Below are 26,857 nucleotides of genomic sequence, written 5' to 3'. Positions count from 1 at the left end.
GAGGGCTCCGTGGAGTTTTCTGTTGTGTTGAGTTGACTTTTCCTACTGGCTACAGAGTTCCCTGGCAAGAGCGTTGAAAGGAGGGAGTGCCACTCTAAGAGAGCCACCTGGATTTTTTTTTGCAGCAATGGCTGATGGGATACCGTCGGGAGGACCGGGGGAGGAGAGAAGGCGGAGGAACTGTCAATCAAACATTGCAATGAATTTTACTCAACTCCACAGTAGCCCACAGTCGCACAACAGTGGAGTTAAGATCATGTTGTGTGAGGAGTACCCCCTAAAAACTCAAGCATTGAGTGTAGTTTTCACACTGCGTTGACTAAGGTGTTGTCTGAACTGAGCCAAAGAGTACATTCTATTCTAGTTTTCAATAACTGTACTACTTTATGACTTGTTTGAAGACTGTGAATAAAAATATACTCAGCAGAAGGGAAAGAAATTGCCATACCTATTCTTGGAGAATAGGAGCAGGATAAGATGTTTGGCTATTGTAAAAGGAATCTGCCAGAGAAATTTAATAAAATGAAAACATTATCCTTCGCTTAATTTGGTATGTCAATTTCTTGATGGAAATATCTACTTGTTGTCAGTATTTTATAAACCTTGCAAGTTAAAATGTTACATAGAACTTCCTTGCAGAATTTCAAATGAAGTCACTTGATAATAATTACTGAATAGATTTCATAAATTCAAAGGAGATGTAAATTAAAACAACATCAAAGTCCATTTTAAAAGGGATTAATGTGAGATTTTGAAAAAAATAGGGGTGCATCTATAAAAGATTTAAAAAATCAATCTCCCACTGTGAGCAATCACTCTGGGTTAATATTCTGACACCCCAACTTTCATTAGAAAGTGCCTAGGAAATCCTATATTTTTAGTTACTGGTTTTTCATATTTGAGCCATTTCTTAAATTCCGTTTTTTTTCCCTTTTCAAAAACATTAAAACATGCAGCAATTCAATCAGTCCCCGCAATGTGTGAAACCTCAGAGGAAACTCAACACATTTCTAAGATCATTAACAAGCCTCTTTAGCCATGCTAGCTGTCACTGCCTCAACCTGGAGCGTGTTTACACATTTCTGAGTCACTTGGAAGAGCCAGTCTTCTTTCGTTGACACTGACAGTCAAGTGTCATGCAGGAGCCTAAAGGAACTAAGTCCAGGATGCAAAAGTGTGTCAGGGATGTCTGCAGCTCTTGACACAGCTGATAAAAGATTGATACACCATTGGAAACCTGGCCACTTTCCTCTTACGCAAAATGGATTCTTTTCGGCGGTGACAATTAGCTCAAGGAAGCTTGCTCGTGTGCTTTTAAGCACTTGTTTCAGCTGCAGAAAGCCCTGGTTATCTAAAACTACATTCTTCTCTAGCACATGCTACGTTGTCGAATCTAAAGCAGGTCTCTACTCCTCTAAAAGGCAATGCAGAGAAGAGAAGGAAGGAATGAAGCAGCAGCTCTATATTGTGGAAGAGTGATGACGCATATATATTTATATATATATATATATATATAATATGTTTATATATACCTCTGTTGTTCTATTCACCATCATCTAGGTTAACACATTTGGAAGCAAAGAAGGGGGGAAAAATGAACGGTTAGTTCTCTGCCGGTGATGATGGATGCAGAAAGCTTTGTGGCCGCTCTATGGATGCTACAAGGAAAGCACAAATAGGCACAGAAGGAAAGCGAGGCTGAATGGCAGGCTGTTCCCCCACCACCACCCGAAATGTAAATGGGTGTGCATTACAAATGAGGTTTCATAGTTTCCCCATGGTAAAAATTGAGATTCAAGAAAATCCCCTTTTCCATTTCAGCCTTCAACTTTACGCCTACCTTAAGGGAAAGAAACTAAACATAGCCATGGTCTCTGTGCTACACTGAATTATAGAAATATATAAAAGCCAGTTTCTGGGTTCTGTTTTTTAGCTACATAACCTTGCTCGACTTGTTGTCCGCCAACGGTTCTGGACTACAGCTCCCATTATCCATGGTCACTGACCATGCTGGTTGCAGCCAATGCGAGTCTAAAATATCTAGATGGCACCAAGTTGGAGAAGGCAACTCTAGTGTGACCACAAAACCGAACCCAGGACAACATTAACAACTGGTCTGATTATTTGATCTCCATTGTAAGTACTCGTATTTGTTTCAAATACAGAATGACTTGTAATTAGTAAACGTATTTTTCCTTCATGGCTACTGACACAAGATAAAGTATTGAATGTAAAACAGGTCTTTGAGCTTGTGACCTACCAAGCCAAGCACAACCCACCAGTGGCATATGGTGCGTGGTCTGCTAGATGCTTGATAAACCTCCTGGTTCTGCTGCCTTCCTGTGACTCCCAAAGCAGAGGAATAGTCCAGTGCCTGGCAGACCACAATCCATGGCTAGTGGACTAAACTTGCTTTGGTGGATCACAAATTGTGCAGGTCCAACCTAAAACTGGGCTAAATGAAACTACAGCAGTAACACCTGGAATAGACAGGGATTTTCTTATATAGGGCACTCTCTGTTTGTTAGCAAAGAGCAGCGGAGATCTTATATACACCATTCAGACTGTCTTTAAAAAACCCTAACTAACCTTGGACTCCACATCTGCATTGTGGTCATTCTGCAGCAACAGCGCAGCTGCCTTGGTGTCATCCTTGCGTGCAGCAATGTGAAGAGCAGGAAGACGAACTTTCCCCTTTGTGTCATTTTCAAGCAACAACGAAACCACTTGGTCATGGCCCTGTTGAAGAGCTACTGCCAATGGGGTGAAGCCATCCTATCAAAGGAACAAATAACAACCATCAGCGGACCTGTCTCCAGCAATGAGGGATGAACAAGCTGAAGTTAAATTCAGACAAGATTAAGGTGTTGTTGGTCAGTAGAAGAACCTGATTCAGGGATCAGGATTCAACCTGTTTTGGAAAGGGTTGCACGCCCCATGAAGGATCAGGCCCATAGCTTGCAAGTGCTCCTTGATCCTACACTGTCCGTGGACCTTCATGTGGCATCGAGTATATATCACACTGGCTTTAGGAGTTTAAATACATTATTTACAAACAATTTAAAATCATTCCTTGACACATGCTGGGCTACTCAGTTCTTAATGAACATGTGAACTGATTCAATGGAAAACCATTGTGTCTTGAGGTGAGGTGATATGGACATTCCATCTGCAGGATTTAATCTGTGATGGCTCATTTAGACATACAAGACACCACTTTTTATACATCAAGTATTAAATCTGCATGTGTGAATCACCTACAGATATTTATGCAGCACTCAATATATATATATATGAGTGCTGCCTAAATATTTGCTTCACAAATTGAAGCAAAACAAGAGGTTTTTTTAAAAAAACAAATCTGAAAGAAAAAAATCTGGAACTTGTTTGTTTGGCAGGGTGTGAGAAATGTGAAATACTCCTGGTCAGTTGAAAGGCAGATCAGGTAATCTGGATTCAACCAATCTTGGATGGAGTTACATTCTCCTTGAATACTCAGGTTTGGGTGTACTCTTGGAATCTGGATGATCAGGTTTCGGTGGTGGCCAGAAGTGTATTTGCCATCTGCATCCACTCCTGGAGGTTTCTGATCTGGCCACAGTGATAACATGCTTTAGTTACATCTCATTTTGACTACTTTGAAAAGTGTGCAGAAATTTCAGCTGGTCCAAAATGCTGCAGCCAGACTATTGACCAGGGCCAGTTACAGAGAACGCATGACTCCCTTGTTACAACAGTTTCATTGACTATTGGTCTGTTTGCAGGGACAATTCAAAATGCTGGTTATTAAATCCTATAAAGTCCTACACAACTTGAGACTGGGTTATTTCAAAGACTGCATTCTCCCAGAAGAACCTGCCTGGGTTTTTAAATCCTCAGAAAAGACCCCTTCCTTCTGCTCCAACAGCATTAGTTCATGCTTATTTAGAATATGCAGCCAGAAGATGACAAAACCTATGAGCAAAAGACGCATGCATCAGAACTACAACAACTGTTTATACAGCCAGTATAGACTACAAAACCCATGATGCTGCCCATCTCCAAGTGAAGTATAGACACATGTAAACTCCAAGAGTTTGCACTGCATGGCACTGCAAACAGCAGTAACTGAGACACAAAAGGATGAATGGATTTCCAATCGGTTGCTGTGGTGCTGGGCCAAATATAGATATCAACATGAAATTTGTTATTGGGTTTTGCACATCTTCAAACTTAACATTGTATACACAGTTGACTTCCATGTAAATTAGTGCAGAGATATACTTCCATATTTCATTTTGCTGTGAAGTATATTTAACATTTTAGCAAAGTTTGATTAACACAACTATTTACCTCTGTGGCAAGGCTCTGACTTCCTCCATTATCAAGAAGAAACTTAACCACTTCCAGGTGATTTTCTTGGGCAGCCATGTACAATGGTGTGAAGCCATTCTGAAAAAGAAACACACAATGACATGAGGCTTTTTGGGGGGGAAATTTAAGGTTTTTCTCAGGTACTCACTTTGGTCTTCTCTTTTGGGATCATTTAGCCCTAGCCTACAGATGCCGCCGAGCAAGGTGGCAGAAAGAACTTTATCATTTCAGGCTGCAGTTGTGGGATCACCTTTTTGAATGCTCACCTGTGTGATAATTTTCCTTTCTTCCTGCTGTGCTGATTTTTTACTTTCTGGGAGTGTTCTCTGTGGATGGGTGCAATTACAAATGTAACAAATACAAATAAACAGGTCAATAGGAGAAACACAGGCAGTGTTCAGACATAATGCTAAACCATGGTTTAGTGTTATGTGAACAGGTCTAGGGTTCATCAGTTCCTCTGTCCCCTCTCTTCCTTCAGCACAACCTCAAGGAAGTGATCAGAAAGGTCTGATCTCCTTTGCGGCCACATCAGAGGAGAGGGAATGAGAGAGGACATGAGTCCGAGGCTTATGAATACAACCCTGGACCACAGTCTGGGCCAGCCTCCCCCAACCTGGTGCTCTCCAGATGTTTTGGACTAAAATTACCATCACACTCAGCGAGCATGGGCAATAGTCAGGAATCTCAGGAGTTGCAGTCCAAAACATCTGGAGGTCTCCAGGTTGGGGAAGGCTGTATTAGAGCTATGCCTGAACCAGATCCATATTTAAAAATATGAATTTGTTTTGTGAAGGCTTTTCATGTACTCCTGTGTGTGGCCAGTGCTGGTTCAGCAATCACATCACAGCTATTGACTTCTGAGGAAAAGGAGAAAGAGCCAAGGCAAGTAGAAATGCAGAATCAACTTCAGAGAAGGGCTCTATGAGATCGTGTCAGCTAGTTTCAGCAGATAATTTATAATCAATGCTTCCCAAAGGAACATAGATTAATCCTACTTATAGCAAATTAGGTTCTAGATTAGTCCTATTTACAGAAGTGGCTGAGGGCCATTCCACACGTTAGGCAGAGGGGAAACTGAGTCTGTCACTGTGCGTTAAACCCCAAAGTTGCAGCCAATCATGGTTCCTCTGTTTGTCACAAGCACACATTGCATTTTTAGATGCAAGCATAAAACATTTTGGTTGTATGTACATATAAAAAGCATAACATATGAAATGGCCTTGTGGAGATGTGTTGTGACTTACAATAATAAAGGTTCAGAAAATACAAGAGAGGAAGCCCCACTGGCACTTCCTCTTCTGTGCAGGAAGTACTTGGTTCCGACCTGTCCTTTCATAGACAAAAGCTCCTATAACACAACAATAAGGTCCGGATAACAGCTGACATGCTCCAGGATCATTTTGAGGGCTCAGCATAGGTTTCCAATTAGACAGATGGGCAGGAGGTGTTCAGCTGTTCCTAGTCAGCTGGATGGCAGCTGGTAAAACGGAATGTGGTGAAAAAAGCACACACAAAAACGTGGACGAATCCAAAGGCACATCATAAATAGAAATGCGACAGAACTGTGTTCTTTGCCAGTGTCAGCTCAGTCATGAAAAAACAAATCACTTACAACCAATGAAAATAAGCTGCTTGTTAAATGGGCTATCCTAGATTCTTTCATGTATGTCGAAGTCAGTTAGGCACAGGATCAGGAGATATTTGGTCAAGACTTTTGTTTGGTGTGGACTTTTCTGTGACAGGAGACCTCTGAGTGAAAGGTGGCTTTGATACGTTTTATCACTGTGCCTGGTTTCTCTCACTTTCATTCTGATCGCATTGTTATTTCAGTATTGCAGCTAGTGCAAAATGCAGCAGCTAGACTGCTGGCAGGTACATCCTACAGAGACCACGTAACACCAGTCTTAAAGGAATTGCACTGGCTGCCTATACGTTTCCAGTCGGAATTCAAGGTGTCAGTAATGACATTTAAAGCCCTAAATGGCTTGGGACCTCGATACTTGAGGGAGCGCCTCTCTTATATATTCCTGCCCGAGACTTGAGATCTGTTGGAGGAGCCCTTCTCCGCATCCCACCAGCGCAACACATACTATGATGGGACAAGGGAGAGGGCTTTCTCTGTTGTGGCACCCCGACTGTGGAATGCCCTCCCCTTGGAGGCCCGACTGGCGCCAACGCTGATTTTATTCCAGCACCAAGTGAAAACATGGCTTTTAAACAAAGCTTTTAATGGTTGAATTCACTAAGTTGGCACATTGTTTTAACTGTTTTAATAGTTTTTACTGCTTTTAAATTATATATTGGTTTAAACTTGATTAATGGTTTAATTTGTTTTTAGCTGTGTATATTTATTGTTTTATATCGTATGATTTTATCTGTACGCCGCCCTGAGATCCTAGTGATATAGGGCGGGATACAAATGTTTAAAAATCCATACATAAATATTATTTTTATCATTGTTTTAGGCTGTGTGGTGTCTAAATAGCTTTATCATGGTTTGGAATGTTACAGTTACCCATTTTGTGAGCTGCCTTGTGAACCTGGTTCAGGCCAAAAGACCTAATAGAAATTAACTAAAATACTGGACATCCATCTGTCAGGGATGCTTTAAGGTGGATTCCTGCACTGAGCAGGGGGTTGGACTCGATGGCCTTATAGGCCCCTTCCAACTCTACTATGCTATGATTCTACTACAAACCCTCCCAGCTCCAGCCATGCAGGTTGGGTGTCCTCTTTAATGCACCAGACCATTTGCATCACGTCAGATTCTCTTGTTCCTGCCCTTGAAATATCCAGCAGCCTGCTCCTCTCCAGGCCCCTGACAAGAAAGCTACTCATAGCCGGAAGAACAGTGGCACAAGGCAGGGCAGGGGTCGCTCTGTCATCCACTCTGGCAAAAGAACAGGAGCCTAGGCCCACGCGAGCCATGAGCTGCAAGCACTCTGAGGCCTGGCCCAGGGCGACCAGCAGCGGGGGCAGCTTTGGCAGGTTCTGAGACTCCAATATAGCACTATTGAAGAATGGGATTCTGGATATTTTGAGGTGAGTTGCAGGAGGGCCTTTGCTCAACACCAATGATCTGGTGCATCATGGTGCAACTAATACTGCAGCAGTGTTCCCAGTACAGGAGAGTGAGGAGGAGAGGTGAGCATTACACTGGAGCCTCTCTGTGCCTTGCTCTCCACATGTGGAGGAAACAGGATCATGGCCAAGCAGTGGTGCAGCTAGGGATCCCCTTTAGTCAGCCTTATATATTACTTCATGGGTGAGACACACAACTAACATTTCTCTTCCCAACCACTACTCCATGCTTTACAGGTGCTTCAATGTTCCCTCTATGTTAAAATGTTTGCCAACCCTGGTTAAAAACAAAACTCTGAGCCTTCTGCAGTTTTGCATTTTAAGCTTACATGAATCATCACATTATCATAAAATGAAGTTTGCATCTGCTACCCTGATGCCCTCATCACCTGCTGCTCTCTGGGTGGTCATTTGGGGACCCCGCTAGACTATGGGGCCCTATATTTTTGCCTCAGGGTCCAGCCCTTGCTGCACCACTGTGGCCAAGGTAATCAATATCAAAGTTGAATGAATGACCCATTCTGATAGAACATATTCACATACATGCACCCGCAGGATTCGTGACATGACCCAATTCTGTGGCTTAATTATTTATTTATAAAAAATTTAAGTCAGCCCAATAGCATAGGAAATACAATATAAAACCTATAAAAGCAGCTATTCCAGAACTCTACGGGCAAACCTCAATGCTAAAATCTAGAATCCAAAACGTAAAATGTCAAACTGGCCTTGAGTAATTCAAAATCATTTTATCTTGTCCACATGAGGAACATAAAATGTGTGTGTGTGTGTATTAATTATCCATGATCAAGAACACTAAAACCTTATTTCAAAAAACTTATTTTTTTAAAAATGACTAAACCAGCCTTCCCCAATGACTATGCTGGCCGGGGAAGATGGGAGATTTAGTCCAACACATTGGGAGATTTAGTTTCCCATAGTCTAGCGGGGTCCCCAAATGACCAGCTTGGGGAAGGCAGTTTTAAACCTCCCTTTTCACAAACCTTTTTTTTTTTTTATCGAGACTAGACACAGGATTCTTAATCTCATAATTGCAGGGAAGCCACACTGACTGAAACGTGCTTTATTTCGTTTTGGCACTTCCCTTAAAACTACAAGGAAATTGTGAAGTACCCCTTTTCTGGATGCTTCAATTCTGGCAACTTGGCAGTAGGGCCAGGGATTCTCTACTGTTCTGCTTTGATCATTAGCCATTCCAGCCATGTAACAATGCAGTTTGGATGATAATGGAAGGCAGCCTTCAAACAGGACGGGGAAGACGTTTTGCTGCTCGCTGTGTTACTTGACACTTTAAGCACAGGAGCAGGGCGTTCTGGATCACACAGAGGGCAGCATTCAACTCATTCTTGTTGGTTAACTGCAGAGGAAGCTATTCTTTTATGGAAATCACTCTGCCCAGTACCTTCTTCCAAACATTAATTCTAAAAAACAACAACGTCATTACATTTTTAAAAGAGAAGAAAAGGACAGAAGAGAATAGACACCAACTCATACCTTTAAGCACAGAGACATTCAAGCATAGCCATTTTACCTGAGACTGCGCATTGACGTTGGCTCCATTGGTAGCCAGCACTTTCACCACTTCGGTCTGCCCAGCCAGAGATGCTATGTGCAAAGCTGTGTTTCCTTTCTGAAACGAGAGACGGGGACGGAACGTGAAAAATGTTCAGTGCTCTCCAACAGAAGACTCAGCAGGAAGAAACGGTGGAATATATGTTGACAGCACAGCAGACTCGGGATTTACTTTCAGGGATTCTATATATAATATAGGTATTGCTGGGGTCTTCCGAACTATTTTGGCAATGCCCTTATTAGAGATTTAGGTTCATACAAGCGTGAACCTAAATCTCTAATAAGGGCGTTGCCAAAATAGATGTGTATATCTACAGAAACACACACACACAGAGTGTGTGTAAGGTCATTGCTGGCCATGCCATTAAGCAGGTGACTCATAGCTGCTTTGATTTATTTTTTTGGTACCCTTTACCATGCAGCAACAAATTATCAGTTATCTGCATGCATGTGCACGGAGGGTGTGTGTGTGTGTGGGGGGGAAATAGGAGGGAAACTGCCGTTTTATCCTTTTGGCATCAGACTCTCAATCCTTATAGAATGCTGCTTCATAGGATGCCCCAACCCTTGGCATCCACTGTTTGGGGGTGTGAGTGTGAAGTTCCACTGTACATAAATAGTGGGCTCAAAAGGACCCTTATGTATGCACTGCACTGTCTGAGCATCTTCAGTAACCGATTATTTTTAGGGGACTTTCTATCCCAAAAGCTGAGTTTTGACATGATGCTAATCCATCATAGCTCTGCCACGGTCATGAGGAAGAGATTAGTAACTTCCACTTTCATTATAGATTAACTGCAGTTTGGTGTGTTGTCTGAACCCCAAGCAGTGAGTGGTTAATGTAAACTATGGCTAGTGAAAACAAGCCAGCTTCAAATATCACACATGAAGCTGGCTTGTTTCCGCTAATCATAGTTAACATTTACCACCATTTGTTTGGGTTTGAACAACAAGACAAGCCGTGGTTAACCTAAAACAGACGGAAAAGCTTCCAAATTCCTCCTTGTGGCCCCATTGGAGGAGGAGAGCAGAGCATGTGAGCCTGAGGCTTGCTGTGGCTTGTTCTCATAATACTGAACTATGATTTATCATTATGTCTGAACCAGCCATTCTGCATGGAGAATGAAAATTTGTGATCCTGTCATGCTTTCACAACCAGATATATTAGTTTCCTTGTCTTTTATCTTCATAATGTCCTTGGCTACCACACACATCCAGTTCCAGGGTTGGGTGATACAATGCAAAAGTTAATCAGTTGCAACTGCCTCCACGTATTCCCCTTTCTTTCTGTCTCCCACCAAGTTTCTAATACTCCCACCAAGAGGCAGGGTTCGATCCACACTAGGGCTCTTTAGCACTGCCGAGGCATTGTTTTACCACAAACACCTGGAAGCAGCATTAAAATGATGGTTCCACACAATCTGTAATATTGTGCTATTTTCCACATAAGGATCCAGCAGCACCCAACCCCATGGGCAAGATCTCACTATGTGCTTACTCATAAGGAGGTCCAATACTCCTTCTCCCAACCACTGTCCATTTAGCTGAGCACATCCTTTTGGGACTGAAGGCTGCACACGTGTGTGCATATGTACAAGAATGCACAAACTACTTACTGTATATACACATACCTCTCTCACACACCTACACACACACACACACACACACACTATTCACTCCATTCCTTGTTCTTGGAAATAAATCTTATTGTTCAAAGAAAACTGCAGTTCATGACTCACCTGACTATATAAGAATGTTACGGTTAAAACATATTAATGCATATCATCCAAAAATAGCCTACGATTTTATAATTATATGAGTAAATTTTATGAGCTAATGTAGTCATTAATGCTTAGGAAAGACTGTTTAGTAATGAGGGCTACATGAAATATGCATTACAAGACTGAATCTAATTTGCATGTTTTTATTTGGATTTCACGAACAGACTTTCCATACTGAGGGTGACCAGATGCAAACGATGCTTCCATCTATGCAAGAACTGTGCAGAAGAAAGAATTTCAGCAACTGCAACTTCTCCCATCTTTGCTTGACAAGTCACATCTGACAGAATTCCTTCTTCTTCTCGACAACCATAGCCCTTTCCACTTTTGCATCAGATCACCCTGCCCACGAGACAGTGTGAAATTTATTTCAGCAAACTGAAGTGGCAAAAAAGCTGCCCTAGTCAACTTAATACATTCAAAATAATGAATCAAATCCTCCATTTAGAACTATGAGATTTCAGAGCATAATATAGTTGGGTGCTTTCAGCATGTAGACTGGTTACTGAGCTTATAGGCCATGAATCTCAAGCCATAGACCAGGGAGTAGATAACAATTTTGGCCCAAGGGTCGAATTGGCCCTAGGTAGTGGTTGTTGTTGTTGTTATTATTATTATTATTATTATTATTTGTATCCTGCCTTTTGCCCAATGCTGGGCCTCAAGGTGGCCTTACAAAGTTTAAAACATACAGGGGGGGGGGAAACAAAACCATAAACGTTTAAAATACACAACAAAATTATAAGACATTAACATAGATGGAGGGCCAGATTATTCTCCAAAGGCCTGCTGGATCAAAAAAGTTTTAACCTGCTTCTGAAAGCCCATCAAGGAGGGAGCCAGCCTAGCTTCCCTGGGAAGAGAGTTCCAGAGCACTGGAGCAGCCACCGAGAAGGCCCTCTCCCATGTTCCCACCAAGCGCGCCTGTGAAGATGGTGGGACTGAAAGAAGGGCTTCTCCAGAAGATCTTAAAGCACGGGCAGGCTCAAAAGGGAGAATACGTTCTTTCAAATAACCTGGAACCGAGCCATATAGGGCTTTATAGGTCATAACCAACACTTATGGTTATGGTCACTTAAGGTCGGGGATGGCGCTCTGATCTTGGATCCAAGAATCCGCACTCCGTGCTCCCTCCTCCTCTCCTTAGAGCTGGCACAGAGAGAACCGCAGCAGCTGCCTCTCACAAAAGTGACCTCAGACAGGAGGTTAACAGATTGGTTCTGTGGCTGGGGAGGGGAGGGGACTGGGGAGGCTGGCTTCCGTGGTACCCCAAGGACTCTCCAGCCTCCTTCCCTCCCAGTCCACAGAACCCCTGCTAGATGGGCAAAAGTGCGTACAGCTGAAATGCAGGGCGGGAAGTGCGGCGAAGGTGATGATCACCTCCACTGTTCCTCCCATTCTGCATGGGATGCCCGTAAGCCTCCGAGTTTGGAGGCTTATGAGCATCAGGATAGGATTATACCCCATTCCTCCCAAAATGTAAAAGGTTTGTTTGAAAGTGGAAGCTGGCAATATGTATTTTGCAATCACTGGGTTCCTGTCAAAATCCTAAAAATATTACCTGTCACTGTGAGACATCCAATGTTGCCTTGGAAAAAGGGAATTCTAGGAAGAACCTGCTGGTTCCTTCTTCTGGCAGCCCCCAGATCCCTTGGAAAATGCTACACAAATGCTACATTGGATGCTGCCCCTTGCTTCAAAGTTAGGTGTTCTGAAGCCCATGTGATATATCTGTAGCTGGGCTGTACCATTTGAGACTGCAAGTCTTAAATTATTATTTTTATTATTATTGATTATTTGTTACATTTTTATACTGCCCATTAGTTGAGGCTCTCTGGGCAGTGCATCATTAAAACCATAAAGAAAAACAAATATCATATACTCTTAAAATGTTAAAAGTTTTTTTTAAAAAATGCAACATAAAACCAGCTAAGCTAAAAACCAGGGAAAGCCTGTGTGAAAAGGTATGTGTTCAGGATGTGTCTGAAGGATGTTACATTTTCCACCTCCCAAACCGCATGAGGGATGGTCCACCAGAGGGTGGGTGCCACCACAGAGAAGGCCCACCACTGAGGTTCTTCATGGCAGCATTCTGTTCGTTTCGGAATGGCCAGTAGAGCCTACTCTGAGGATCATAGCTGTTGCCCGGGTGCATACAAGGGAAGGCGGTCTGCTAGGTAAGTTGGTCTCAAGTTGTTTAGGGCTTTGTAAGGTAACAACACCTTGTATGTGGCTCTGTAGCTAACAGGCAGGGCTGGCGCTACCATTAGGCCAACTAGGTAGACGCCTAGGGCGCAGACCTCAGAGGGGCGCAGTACTGGCCTTTAAGGGTCACAGTTTTATACAAATTAGCTATTTTACGAAAAAACATAATAAAAGGAAAATATAATAGTTCAGAAACGCTTCTTGAACAGCTGAATCAGAGTTGGCAATTTGGGGGGGGGGGTGTTGCAAGTAGCTCACCTTGCCTAGGGTGCATAAAATTCTGGCACCGGCCCTGCTAACAGGTAGCTAGTGAAGTTATTTTAACACAGGTTTTATATGAGCATAGCTAGGAGTCCCTGTGAGCACCCTAGCTGCTGCGTTCTCCATAGTTGCAGCTTCCAAACCACACACATGGGTAGCCCCACATAGAATGCATTACAGTAGTCTAGCAGTGAGGTTACCACTGCATGAATGACCGTGGGTAGGTATATCCCTATCCAGGAACGGGCGTAGTTGGTGTACCAACAGAAGTTGATAATGGGCACCCAACTGGTGGGGTGATTGATTGGTTGATTGAGTGAGTGAGTGAGTGATTAAATTCAATCAAGTAGAATCATAGAACAGTAGAGTTGGAAGGGGACTATAAAGCCATGGAGTCCAACCCCCTGCTCAATGCAGGAATCCACCTTAAAGCTCACCACCTGAGTTTGAGGGAGTGGTGCCTTCTGCATGCAAAGCATATTTTCAACCACTGAACTATGGCCCCATTCCCACTTCTGTTTATTGACTATACGAAATGTGGGCTGGAACTGAAGGGAGGAAAGTTAATCTCCTGACATGAATTTGCCTATTTCTGGTCTCTGTAACAGTGTAACACACAATTTCACACATAAAAATATGCCTTTCTTTTCCCTGCAGCTACCGACCTTTAAGGCCCACCGTCTTTTAGGCTCTGGCTACAGGCCTGGCTTAAAGCCTTATTGTCTACTGGCATCAACTGGCCGACACTTCACAAGTGTGGAATCTGTGTAGGAAAACAGTAGGACATTTAGATATCAGCTACAGACCTTTGTTGCTGCTTCCAAATTGGCGCCTCTCTGTATCAGTTCTGTAACAACTTCTACATGGCCTTCTTTGGAGGCGAGATGGAGTGCGTTCAACCCATTCTGATAAAAACAAAAAGGAATGGGAAAGATTGATGCAGGGTGCCCAGAACAACAAGTGATATGTCAAGAGGCCTAAAGGTCGCATTCCAATATGATGAGGACTTGAAGAAAGAAAGAAAGAAAGAAAGAAAGAAAGAAAGAAAGAAAGAAAGACCTTCCCAAATCCACTTTCGAAGTAATTGTTTCCATGAAGCAATATACAATTCAGAGTTGTAAACTACCTATGCAGTATAACATACTACAAATCTTGTGTAAGAGACAGAATGTGTGATAATACACATCCTTTGGATAAGTACAATTACCATGGTCAATTGTTTATACTGGGGCAGGCAACTTGTGGCCTCTTCCAGATGTTGGACTGCCATTCCCATCATCCTGTACCACTGCTGATAGGCATTGCAGTGCAACAACATCTGGAGGGCCACACAGTGCCTACCTTGGTTTATACAGTATGATGTACATTGATGGTAAGCAAGTTCTCCCAAGGACTACAGCCTTTGTGCCTTAAAATGGTATCCATCTCATATTCTCTTACAATGTACTTTTTTACATATGTGAATAAGGGATTCATCAGTTAAGCAGTAAGTAAGTGAAATGTACACGCCACTTGCAATGAAACCATGTCTCTTCAAAGCAAGCTGGAAATAAATTGATGAAGCCAGAGTGTGGCCTTTCAAATTATTATTATTATTATTATTATTATTTATTTATATAGCACCATCAATGTACATGGTGCTGTACAGAGTAAAACAGTAAATAGCAAGACTCTGCCGCATAGGCTTACAATCTAATAAAATCATAGTAAAACAATAAGGAGGGGAAGAGAATGCCAACAGGTACAGGGAAGGGTAAGCAGGCACAGGGTAGGGAAAAACTAACAGTAGAAAGTAACAGTAGAAGTCTGCACAACATCAAGTTTTAAAAGCTTTAGGAAAAAGAAAAGTTTTTAGTTGAGCTTTAAAAGCTGTGGTTGAACTTGTAGTTCTCAAATGTTCTGGAAGAGCGTTCCAGGCGTAAGGGGCAGCAGACGAAAACGGACGAAGCCGAGCAAGGGAAGTAGAGGCCCTTGGGCAGGCGAGAAATACACCCTATATATTTGCACAAGCTAACAGTCATACATTTCACTTGCAAAATATTAACCTTAGAGCAACACGGAGGGATCCAGTTTATGGACAATACTGCTATAGCAGTCAAATGGGTGTATGTTGTACACAAGAATCAATATCAAGTTCAGGTTTGGAGCATATTCTAGACATAAATTCTCTGCGGAGATTGTATGGCTGCATTGTGCCTTTAACATATTTATTTATTGCATTTCTATACTGCCCAATAGCTGAAGCTCTCTGTAGCTAAGACTTAGAGAAAACACTTGAGGCCTGTTGAGTCATTTTGTGACTTTGCAGCACACTCCTATGTTTAATGGGACACACTTCCTTGCATAGGACTGCAGCCTTAATGCAACTGAATATCTTCTTTCTCCCATCTATTCTCCCTTGTACTGTAAGTTGGGAACTATATGTTTTATTCTTCATACAATTCTTGGTAATATTTGGCTAATAATAATAATAATAATAATAATAATAATAATAATAATAATAATAATAATAATAATAATATCATAATCCGGTTATCTGAAGGAACACCTCCTCCCATATGTACCTGCCCGGACCCTAAGGTCATCCTCAGGGGTCCTTCTCCGCGAGCCCCTGACAAAGGAAGTGAGGCAGGTGGCTACCAGGAGGAGGGCCTTCTCTGCTGTGGCACCCCAGCTGTGGAATGAGCTCCCTAAGGAGGTTCGCTTGGCACCTACATTATATGCTTTTAGACACCAGGTGAAGACCTTTTTATTCTCCCAGCATTTTAACAGTCTATAAATAAATTTTAACTTGGTGTTTTAAATTTGTAATTTTGCATTGCTGCTTTTTTTATCTGGTTGAGCTTTTATATTGTATTTTATATTATGGCTTTATACTGTTGTTTTATACTTTGAATGTTTTTAATTTTTGTGAACCGCCCAGAGAGCTCCGGCTATTGGGGGTATAGAAATGTAATAAATAAATAAATAAATAAATAAATAAATCCACAGAGAGGATACAAAATAGTCCATTCAAATTGTCTAAGCTTTAGTTATTGTTTGGTATTCTCAAAAAGTAGACACAAATCTAAACACGTAAGTAGCAAAAATGGAACATGGATTAATCAAATATTTCTACAACCTGATTGCAAATGTTGATGTCCACTCCGCTTTTTAAATAATCAAGAGCCTTTTCTAAGTTGCCCGCCCGGGCAGCACGTAGGTAACTTGCATTGGTGTCAGACTGTAAAAGAAACAGAGAGGAAATGTACATTTAAAAATTTGAACCTGAGATATAATCTGAATTAAGCTGACATAACAATTGGGCGCCTTTTCTTTGGCTGACGAGTGGGACAAAAATATGATGAATAAATAAATAAATAAATGGGAACATTCCCACACACGAGCCAACATGATTCTGATTCTGCACCAAGATGATTCACATTTTGTGAATCAATAACGTGCTTCATTTGTACACTTAACTCTTAACCCGGTATTTGAGTACTTTTTGAAAGAAAGTAAACTTTTGAAAATCCCCCCTTTTTCAAATCCCTCACACACAGAGATCATGACACATTTGTGATAATTGGAGACATGTCAGGTTGAACAGTGGGGTAAAAATGCTTCAAATGAATGAAGTCAGGAATGTCTTTTCAGCTCCCCCATCAGGCTCTTTGTACCTTATGCAAAAAGAAACCTATGAATCATACATGTGTGAACCTAAGGGGGTCTAGCATTTAGAAAATCAAGCTAGGGAAGTAATCTTGGTGGCATTGGGTCACAGTATTCCTCAGCGTATAGCCATGGAATGGTGTTCGGAGGGATTTGTACGTTTACATTATACAAAGAAAGTAGAGGGTAGTTGTGGGTGAAGGTGGCTTGGGTACAAAGTCAAGCAAGAGGAACAGAACATAATCAGAGTTCCTATATTTAGCACACAAATGTTAAATATAGGAATAAACCAGCAACAGATGGGCCAAATCCCATCTCTTAAGGACAAGCAGGGCCAATGTCAAGGATAGGCATGGTTAGGGACCTACTGGTGAGGGCCTCCTTGATTGCTCCTCCTCTTCACCAGTGCAGTGTGATGGTTCACCTATCTCTCCCTCTGGCCCACACAATGGTGGTGGTGAGAAAGGGAATAGCAGATTCTACGGCCTATCTGCTCACTGGTTCTATGCTTGTCAGGCAAGCAAAAATGATAGCAATAATGAGAAAGAAGTTAAGGAGCAATAGCAGCTAGGGACAATGGTGGTGCAAAGATAGGCTTCCTGAGGAAGGCCCCATTGAGAGTGTATTGGCCAAGAGCCCTCAAAAACCTGGAGCCAGCATTGAATGCCACTAATCCTACTGCCCCTGTTTTGGGAGATGTTTCAGGTAATCAATCAGAGTCAGATTCAGAACTAAAAGATGCAGCGCCAGACACCAGCCAGCCTGTACCAGTGGGGGAGGAAGCTCTCATGGGCGATTCCCCTGCTGGGAGTCAGCCCTCTCCAGAGCTTATCTCCTCAAGGCCAAATCCTACACACTCAGTGGGAAGTGAGGTTAATTCTGGAGGTGAGCGTCCTGACAAGCTAGCTGATACTAGGGTCCAGCAGAAGCTCAAACGCACAGGTCGGAAGGAAGGTGTGAGAAAGTCGGTTCGATTACACCAGAACCTGCCTCCACACCAGGCTCTTTGAAGTTATGGGCGTTTGGGAAGTGGCTTCCTATTCTTCTTGAGCGGACAACTGTCTTGCTTAGTTTGCATATTTTTGCCTAGGGGGACATTTCCAAGAGGTTAGACTCTCTTCAGATAGAAGAGACGTTTGTTGCTTAATAAAAACTTTGTGGATTACTTAGCAAGCCTCGTCATTTGCCTCCCATCAAAAGCAGGAATTTTCTGAGAAACACAACAACCACCTAGCCTTCCTCTCTTACCTTGGCCTAAAAGAAATACTGTTGTACGCCCATGTTTAGAACCTTGCCAAGTAACAATTAAGTTGCCTACATCTGTGTGGAACCTGACTTCAATAGTCAAGATTCAACAAGTAATGTGTCTCCAATGTTCTCCCCTCCCACTCCCAGTGTTGGGGCAGATGCATCCATTGCTCCAGAGTTGTTATAGCAATGTGCACAACAATGAGGATTCCATAACTGGAACTCATGTATTATCAGAAGACTCAAACACCAAGGAACTATACTGAATATATTAAGTAAGATGAAAACTAAAAATTGTGAAATTGTGGATTTAGTCAGAAGAGGTAAGCAAGAGGTCATGTCGGCTGCCAGGGAAGGGCCAAATTGCTCTTGCCAGAGGTCTAAAGCGATCTCATGTAGAGAGAGGGCTTTTTGAATTTAGGCTGAAGGTCGCATGAAATTAGTCCGAAGACTTCAGGTTGCCAATCCCTGCATTATCGTGACCGGACAAAGATGGATAGTGCCTCTTTAATTTCAATAGTTATGTAGCAGATGGAAGGGGCCTGGGGACACTACATGCATTGAAATTCCTTTTGGTTCAGCTCCTAAAAGGTACAGAAGCCCTGTCATCTTTTGCTTCTAGTCACTCAACATGCTGGGGGTGGTGGTAAGAATGGGGACAAGTGCACTGCCATTTGGATCCTCCTCTTACAGAACCGCTTCCAATCAGCATCCATTTAATTGTGTAACATTATGCATGAGTTGGTCTCTGAGAGTTTGCCTTCACAGTGCCGCTTTGCTGCTAAATCCCCATGGTTTTGCGGCGGTGGGGTGGCAGCAGGTAATCCTCATTGCAAAGGCAGTGCAGGTTTTCTGGTGGCCAATCACTGCATCGGGCCTGCCCCCTGCCCGGATTCCGCCAACCAATCAGTGGTCAGCATCCGCCCTGAAACATCCCCGGCTTGACACTGGAGCGAGGTCACATGGTGGGAAGGTCAGGGTAAGTCCCTGACTTTTTTTTTAACACGGAGCTTCAGGGAAAAGCTCCGCGGTGGCTGCAATCTGGCAGCTGCATTATATAATAAAGATGTATAGACAGCCCCCAGGTTTGCTGATCTTCCTGTCCCCATGCCTTCCCCCCAGTCTTTTGTGACATGTATCTTAGATTGTTGACTATTTCTTTAAACTGCAAACCACCTTGGGTGCTTTGGGAGAAAGGTGGTATGTGCAGGCATGTATGATACATATGTAAACCCTTCAAATCTCTCTTCCCCTGCGCTGGCACAATCAGCTAGCAAGTGCTGTTTATTTCTTTACTGCATTTTTATCCTGCTTTTCAGACAATTACTGTCTCCCAAAATGGCTTACATCAATAAAAAAAGAGGGCGTGCCATCACGCTTACAAACTATAACTCTGAGCTACGTCTCCTTCCTTCCAAGCAACATATGACTAGCAGCTATTTGAGGCTTCAGAACTGAATTTCAGGCAGGGACTTGGGCCCAGTGGGTTCCCTATACTGGGAAAGCACATTGGCTGATTATAAAGCCAAAAAACTTCTACAGTTTCCAGGAAAACTGCATTGTATCCGGCAAACTATGGTTGGGGACTCCAAAGTACGTAAAACACAACATTTTGCCAGGCACCAGCCTTGACCTCCCAAATTTTGGTAGCTTCTAGCCATAAACCATTTTAAAGTAGTACGTCCCCAACATCTTAGATTCCACCCAGACTCCTCATCTTAGGGCATGTCTACACCAGCCCAGTGTAGAAGGAGGGAGGGGGGGAGGATCTCGCGATATGGTGATTGCAAGATCCTCAGGCCAGTCTACACATGGCGCGTGACGTCCCGGAGGACGGAGGACATCACGCTGGCCATTTTGTTTTTGTTTTTAGTTTATTCAAGGTGAGCGCCCCAGTACCCCAGCACAAATAGTGAGGTGTTTTTAAAAAAACAACCTCCAGCTCCCCCCTCTCCACCTCCGATGGGCACAGCACTACTGAGGAGCTCCATGCCCCATGCCCAGCTCCTTGCAGTTACTCGCGAGGAGCCGGGATGAAACCGGGACAGGTGCCCACATGTCCCACAGTCTTGGGACAATCCCGAGACCACGGGAAAAACCGGGACAAAAGTGGTGCCCATTATCCCTTGGACAAGGGAGGGATCATGCACAGGGGTGATCCCCAGGATAAACAGTCATCTAGCCATGACCTTACTCTCCAACGTCCATTGTAGCTCCACCCTGACCAGCTATCTTCCTCCAGATTCGGCTGGGCTCTGCCTCCCTCCACTCTGCCACACGTTGTCTCCCCCCCCCAACAATCCCCCCACTCCACCAAAGCCCATCCTTTCCTGAAACCACAATGGCAACCCAACTCGCTTCCAGCCCTGACTCGCTGCTGTGAAGAATGCGCATCATTACAGGGGGACAGGTGACGTTGAAGCTCCATCAAACTAGCAGACACACAGGCTCATATTGGGAAAAGCCAGCATTTTATCAGGATTACCAAAGGCCTCAGAGAGTTTTTCTGTCACAGCCTAACAAACCGGCTATTTGACACAGTCAGCAGGTGGTAAAAAGCGCCATCAGCAGTTTTCAGCGGCTTCTGGCCAGAGTGGGGGAGGGGTGCTTTGGAGGGGAACGTGGCTTGTGAACCCATTCCTCGCAGATGCTGGAGTGAAGACTGAATGGAGAAAGAGCCTGATGGGCAAAGACTTAAGGGCAAGGATTTCAAAGTGATGGTGCCTGTACCTCTACTGCTTTTGTCAAAGAGGGTTTTTGGCAGGTCGAATTTTTCAAACACCTGCAACACTGTGACATGAAAAGTTGTCAAAATTGCCTCAACACTGAAAGGCACAGGTTCCCTAACTTCAAAGGGCTGGCTATCCCTTCAGAGTGTTGGCATCGAATTGAAGGTTGTATTTTCCACACACACCTGCATTTTTAAAAGGTCTCCTTGTCCTTGGACAATGCTTTCTAACTTTTCACTCCTATGTTACTGTTACTTTGAACAAAGGAAAAACAAACAAAGCCTATGGCATTTTCAAGTTCAGGAGTTTCACAATTAAAAGCTATGCTGTAAAGTCTGGGAAGTCCAGACAAAATTCTGAGCTTTTTCACTGAATGCATTGCCAATGTCTCTTCCCATTAGGAACAAATGAATAAAATAGAAACAAAAGCGATTCTGGCTTTTGGTTTTTGTAGAGTGGAACTCAATGCATATTTAGTTTCTGAGCCATCTTTCTCCAACTCCTGTCATATGCAGCCAAGCAAGGCTATGAGTTATGCTAGCTGGGGATCATGGGAGGTTTAGTCCCAACACATCTGGACGGAGCCAGGTTGGGGAAGTTTGTTCTAAGGAATAAGTTCCATAAAAGTAAAGTGGCTTCTAAGTAAGCAAGCGTAGTGTTACAATGCAGATGAAATACGTTACACTTATCCATATCATAGACACAATCTATCATAAACTCCTTCTGCAGAAAATTCATTCAAAGATGTGCAAGACTTGAATACAGTGCCTTCGTATTAATTTCAGTGGGTCTTCTACTGGCCATGTTCCTCACAGATTGTGACAACACCTTTTTTATTTATTTATTTTATTTATTTATTTATCATACTTATACCCCGCTCCTTAGCCAAAAAAGGCTCTCGGAGCGGCTTACACTTAGCAAAAAAGACAGTCCCTGCCCTCAGGCTTACAGTCTAATAATTTGATTTTCTGAGTTTTGAAAACCCTTGAAGTTGAACATGCAAGGAAAAACTCTTTTCCTACATGTTCCATGGTGCTACTATTCTTAATTTATTTAGATATACACACATAAATACTACTGAATCATACTTTCAGGATGATGTGCATAGGGATGTTTATGGGAATTATGGTTTTGCTCACAAAACGTGGAAGCATGCCCCTGTTCAAAGCCCTGAATGTGAGTGCGAGCACGCGTCTGCCAAAAATGGTTGCAAATTATCAGCCACGTGATTTGTGCAAATTTCCCAGTTGGATTCTGTGCAAATTTCCTTGTAGACTAAATCAGCCTTGCTTTAGTCTATGGAAGAAAGTTTGTGCAAATTTGGGGAAATGTGTGCAAATTTCACACTCAATCACATCTTGATCTGTGCAACTTTCCGATTTGCACAGAGCAAGCAGTGACCATAAACGTGAAAGGAATCGAGTATAAGATGAGTGATGAGACAATATTCAGAGAATCCTAGCAATCTTGAACATTGGTCATTTGACTATCCCTATATATGCAAATCCAGAAACTGCCCCTATATCATGTATTCCCATCTTGGTTCAAACTCCTAGGCCTTGCAGTCAAACTTTTACTTGCTAAAGAGATGATTCTGATACAAATTGCTGTCTTTTTCACAGCATGAAAAACACCACATCCAAGACTGCTCATACACAATGGCCATGTTCACATGTCAATTTGATCATGAAATCCTGGCTTATGAAAACTCAATGTGCACGAACTCTGTGCTGCTGCCTGCAGCCCTTTTGTTCCTGCTTTGATTCCCCCGTTCCTTACAAGAGCAGGCAAATAAACAAACAAACAAAATGAATAGCTTACCATTATGACTCAATCCAGTATCCATGTTTGTTGCTCCCAAGCCAGGATTCATAAGCCAACAGCAAACTCTAGCTTATTGCTGTCTTGTTTGGGCAAAACAAACCAGGATCCTGTGTTCAGGAATAACACTAAGCTATCCATTTCTGGTTTGTCTAGCTGCTTGCATGAGCAGCAGAACCAAAACAGGAGTGAATGGCTCTGTGTATTAGCCCACTATTCATTTACAGCAAGCCTGAATAAACCAGGAATCCTGGCTTATTGCTATGTATAAACATGCTCTATGTTTCCCCCCCTGTACAGCATATGAAGAAAAACCACACATGATGTGTGAGTATCTTTAAAGTGTCTATTTCACCACATGTGCTCAAACTGAGAAAGCTGCAATTGTCACTGGATGATCCACAATGTGCATATACAATGCTAAATTGAAGTATGTGTCTGATCTTCACACACAGTGGTATATATGCTTATATATACACAGAGAAAACTCAAGTGTAGAGCACTCATGAATGTCACATCTCTGATATTTTGCACTGGCACTATACAATTGACCAGACTGTCTAAGAACAAAATGTCCTCATCGACATCCTAATAGTAAAGCACATCTGGAATGGCAAGAGGTGTCTTTCAGCACCAGTTACCTATCTGCTGGACTATTTCCCTTCCTGCCTCTTGTACCTGCATACACAGCTGGTTTTGTCCAGCTCTGCCTTGAGGTAGCTCACCTCCATCTGCTACCTTTCGTGTTCTTTACAGACTTCATCACCACCTGCTTCCTCGGACATACTCACTAGAAATGGTTGTCTTTTCTTTGAGCCAGATTCCACAAAGGTAATAATAATAATATAATAAAACCAGGCACCTGCCATTTTGTGATAAATTATCAATGCTTTGCTTTTTACAGTTCTCAGCAGGCAGCTGACTGCCCCCCTTTTTTCCTTTTCTTGGTAAACCACAGATTGCATTATCTAAGGAAGGATGGGGGACCCAAAGTACCGTAACAGTCAATTTCACCAAGAAATGAAGTGGAAGTCAGCAGTGTACAATTCAAAAGAGAGAGATCCTCTCTCTCAGGTGGATAATTATTCCTGACATGCTATTATGAATTCTTTTGTGTTCTGCAATTTCCAAATTGTCTGAATGACTAGTACCATGCAGAGAGCATTTTTCAGAGGAAAGGAAACACAACACCCCTTGCAACACTTTTCAAGCCTCCACATTTCTATGAGCTCAGTTGTTTTCTTTTAATCACCATTGTACAAACAAAGAAGAGGAAAATTGGCTTCTTCCGACTGGTCAGACATCAAGCAAATAATGGGACTGGAACAGAAATGAAGCTGGCTGCACTCTAGATTTTTATCATTGCTCTTCTCTGAAACTACGGCCTTCAGTGCGTGAGCTTCACTCACCCATGCATTGAATATGCAGTCATATTCCCTCCTGACATTAATTATGGAGTACACATAGCTGCAGTGCAGATAGTGGGGCATTAGAAAGACACTGAGACGTAGGAATGTGCAAACAAGCAAAACCCAGGTTCATCAAAGTTCTTCAAATTCCCCTTTTGGAGTTCCTACCATCTCGTGTCTATATCAGATTGCAATCTTTGTTTTTTTCCCTTTTCGAATGAAAATTCATGTGTATTTTTTTCAAAATTTACACATCAATTGTGCACATCTTTGAAATGTACACATTCTTCTCCCGTTGAATAAGATGTATTTAGGTGCATTTTTCAAAAGTAAGGATTTTTTTTCATACGTTCTTTTCTCCAGACGTACGCATCCTGTCAAAGACATTTTTTTGGGGGGGGTGTCTGCAAAACACATTGCAAGCTCGACAATGTACAGACATTGATCATAGATTGTGTTCGAGTCCACAGTCAGTCTAGAAAGTGTAAACCAGGTAAATCCTAATCAAAAACAACTGAAATTAATTTCTAATTAGTTTTATTTCGTGTGTGTGTGTGTGTATGTGTGTGTGTGTGTGTGTGTGCATAATGTGTCAACTTTGCATTTCACTCTTCCATTTCAGAGCTAAGCATGGGTACACCAATATCTGGTGAGTGAAGTGAGATAGAAAAGTAGTGATTCATTCAAGGCCACCCAATCATCATAGCTAAAGTGGGGATTCGAACCTGTGTCTTCCTGGCTCAAGTCAGTACTGTATTTACATCAGTGGCTTTCAAATTTCCAGCCCTTGGGGAAATCTTTCTACATCAACTTGCCTGCTAAGGACCTTCTGAGAATGATAGAAATTGGATCTGGTTTTGGTGAGGGGTGCATCTGGAGCACTATGCAGGTATGTAAGGACTCTCCATTGTGCTGGTGCAAACTGACAGCATGTCTCAGCAAGCTCTACTCAATGCACATAAACAAGGGAAGATTAGGAGGTGCTGGTTAAGCAATCTTTCAGGAAACTGACAGCGGCCTGGTTCAGACAACATGCTAAACCATGCTACTTAACCACAAAATGGTTAAGGGAACGCATGCGTTCCCTTAACCATTTTATGGTTAAGCAGCATGGTTTAGCGTGTTGTCTGAACCAGGCCAGCACGTCAATCCAAAATTATGGATCTTCTCACGGATAATGCCATGATAAGCTCTGCAGGACACCCCAGGTTTGTAGATACACAATATGAAAACTACTGCCTTACACCACACTGCATAAAATACCTTTTCCTGCTGATTTGAATGTTTTTGCAGAATTTAACATTACTGTCGTAATATGGTTTTATAGAAGAGCATTCAGTTGTTGTTTAGCTTCCCTATTGCATTTTGTTATACAAAGAACCCTCTAGCAGGTTCCCATTGTTCCCAAGCAGAACACATTCTGGCTTGTGTCCCAACAGAAGGATGCTAGCATTTCCCATAGAATGGAGGAAACAATCTTATTTTGGAGGGATGAACTTCAGTTGGAAATTTCTCCTAGTCTTGCTATATGTAGCATGAAGAAGTCTTTGTACACGAATTGTAGGCCCTTGTGTAAATTTTCATGGAAAAGAAAGCACCCTCCAATGCAGCATAAAACAGTATGGGTCTACATGTGCAGCAAAAGGGGGGTTGCAATTGACTGTACCATTTCCCCTACCAGTAGTCCAATATCACTTTTGAACATCTCCAAAAACATTTTTTTAAAACTCTATCTGCAAACAGAAGAGTGGCACTTAGACTAACACTCCCCCTGCTGTGCTAGTTTTCCATTTGCTGAGGAATTTGGTGTAGTGCAAGGGTGGGCAGAAAGTAGATTGGGATCTACTGGTAGATCTCCAAATGATTCGCAGTAGATCAGCAAGGGTTTCTGACTCCCAATGGTTTAACATTAGTTACAACAAACGGTCTTTCCCCTTCTCCTAAATTAGGGTGCTGAAATTAAGAACCATTGGAAGAAAACAGTGGAGTAGATGTTTATATGAATGGATTTATGGGTAAGCTCCAGTTCTGGTACAGAAAAAATCTTGGGCTGAACACGTGCTCAGAGACAACTTTGGGCAATGCAACAGGACTATCACAGGTTTTACTTATATTTGTAGAACACACACACACACACACAAGTTCTTGGGTTCCTCATCTTTGTCATCATCTAAGGCAGGGGTGGCCTACAAATCCCATCATTCCTCACTATAGGCTATGCTGGCTAGGGGTGAGGGGAGTTGTAGGGAAAACGTCTGGAGGGTGTCAAGTTGTCTATGTCTAGTTAGGGTCACATTATAGTGTGACCAAGAAATGAAACCCAGGATAGGGCTATATAAAAGAAGGGGCAGGACAATATAAATATAGGAGCACATTAGATGCTCCCATTACATTTTATAGGGCAAATAATAATAATAATAATAATAATAATAATAATAATAATAATAATAATAATTTCTTACCCGCCTCTCCCTTTTGCCATCAGCAAAACTGTTGGTCCCAAAGCAACTGGGACCATTTTAGTCAGGGTCTTCCTAATACTAGCCATACTTTTCTATTAATAACTAATGAAGTGTTGGAGTTTTAGTTGACAGGAAGGTTCCCCTGATGGCTGCCTAATTTGACTCGGTGCAAGTCATGGCATTCTCCACAGATAAAATGATTTTGGGACTCCTTGGAAACATTCCTTGATTTCAGTCATAGGGTTGTATAGTGTAGTTTT

At 42.5% G+C, this 26,857-nt stretch overlaps 1 protein-coding gene across 9 annotated transcripts in view; it reads right to left on the bottom strand.

Annotated features, from left to right (window-relative positions):
- The window catches only part of ANK3 (ankyrin 3), a 264,099-nt gene that overhangs the window by 150,510 nt on the left and 86,732 nt on the right, over positions 1-26,857 (bottom strand). For 6 of the 9 annotated variants that reach the window (XM_063133086.1, XM_063133082.1, XM_063133088.1 and 3 more), the window contains exons 2-6: positions 16,399-16,500; positions 14,084-14,182; positions 8,990-9,088; positions 4,333-4,431; positions 2,590-2,775 (exon numbers count right to left, since the gene is read on the bottom strand). In XM_063133086.1, the coding sequence (XP_062989156.1) occupies positions 2,590-2,775; positions 4,333-4,431; positions 8,990-9,088; positions 14,084-14,182; positions 16,399-16,500 (585 nt within the window). Of the gene's footprint in view, positions 1-1,532; positions 1,557-2,589; positions 2,776-4,332; positions 4,432-8,989; positions 9,089-14,083; positions 14,183-16,398; positions 16,501-26,857 lie in introns of all 9 variants that reach the window. The other 3 variants (XM_063133078.1, XM_063133081.1, XM_063133084.1) reach the window with 1 other exon arrangement.

This window comes from Elgaria multicarinata, chromosome 8, assembly GCF_023053635.1.
Source record: "Elgaria multicarinata webbii isolate HBS135686 ecotype San Diego chromosome 8, rElgMul1.1.pri, whole genome shotgun sequence".
In the NCBI taxonomy this organism is placed as follows: domain Eukaryota; kingdom Metazoa; phylum Chordata; class Lepidosauria; order Squamata; family Anguidae; genus Elgaria; species Elgaria multicarinata.
Note: the sequence above shows the minus strand (reverse complement) of the source record. Positions and strands in the feature narration are given on the sequence as shown.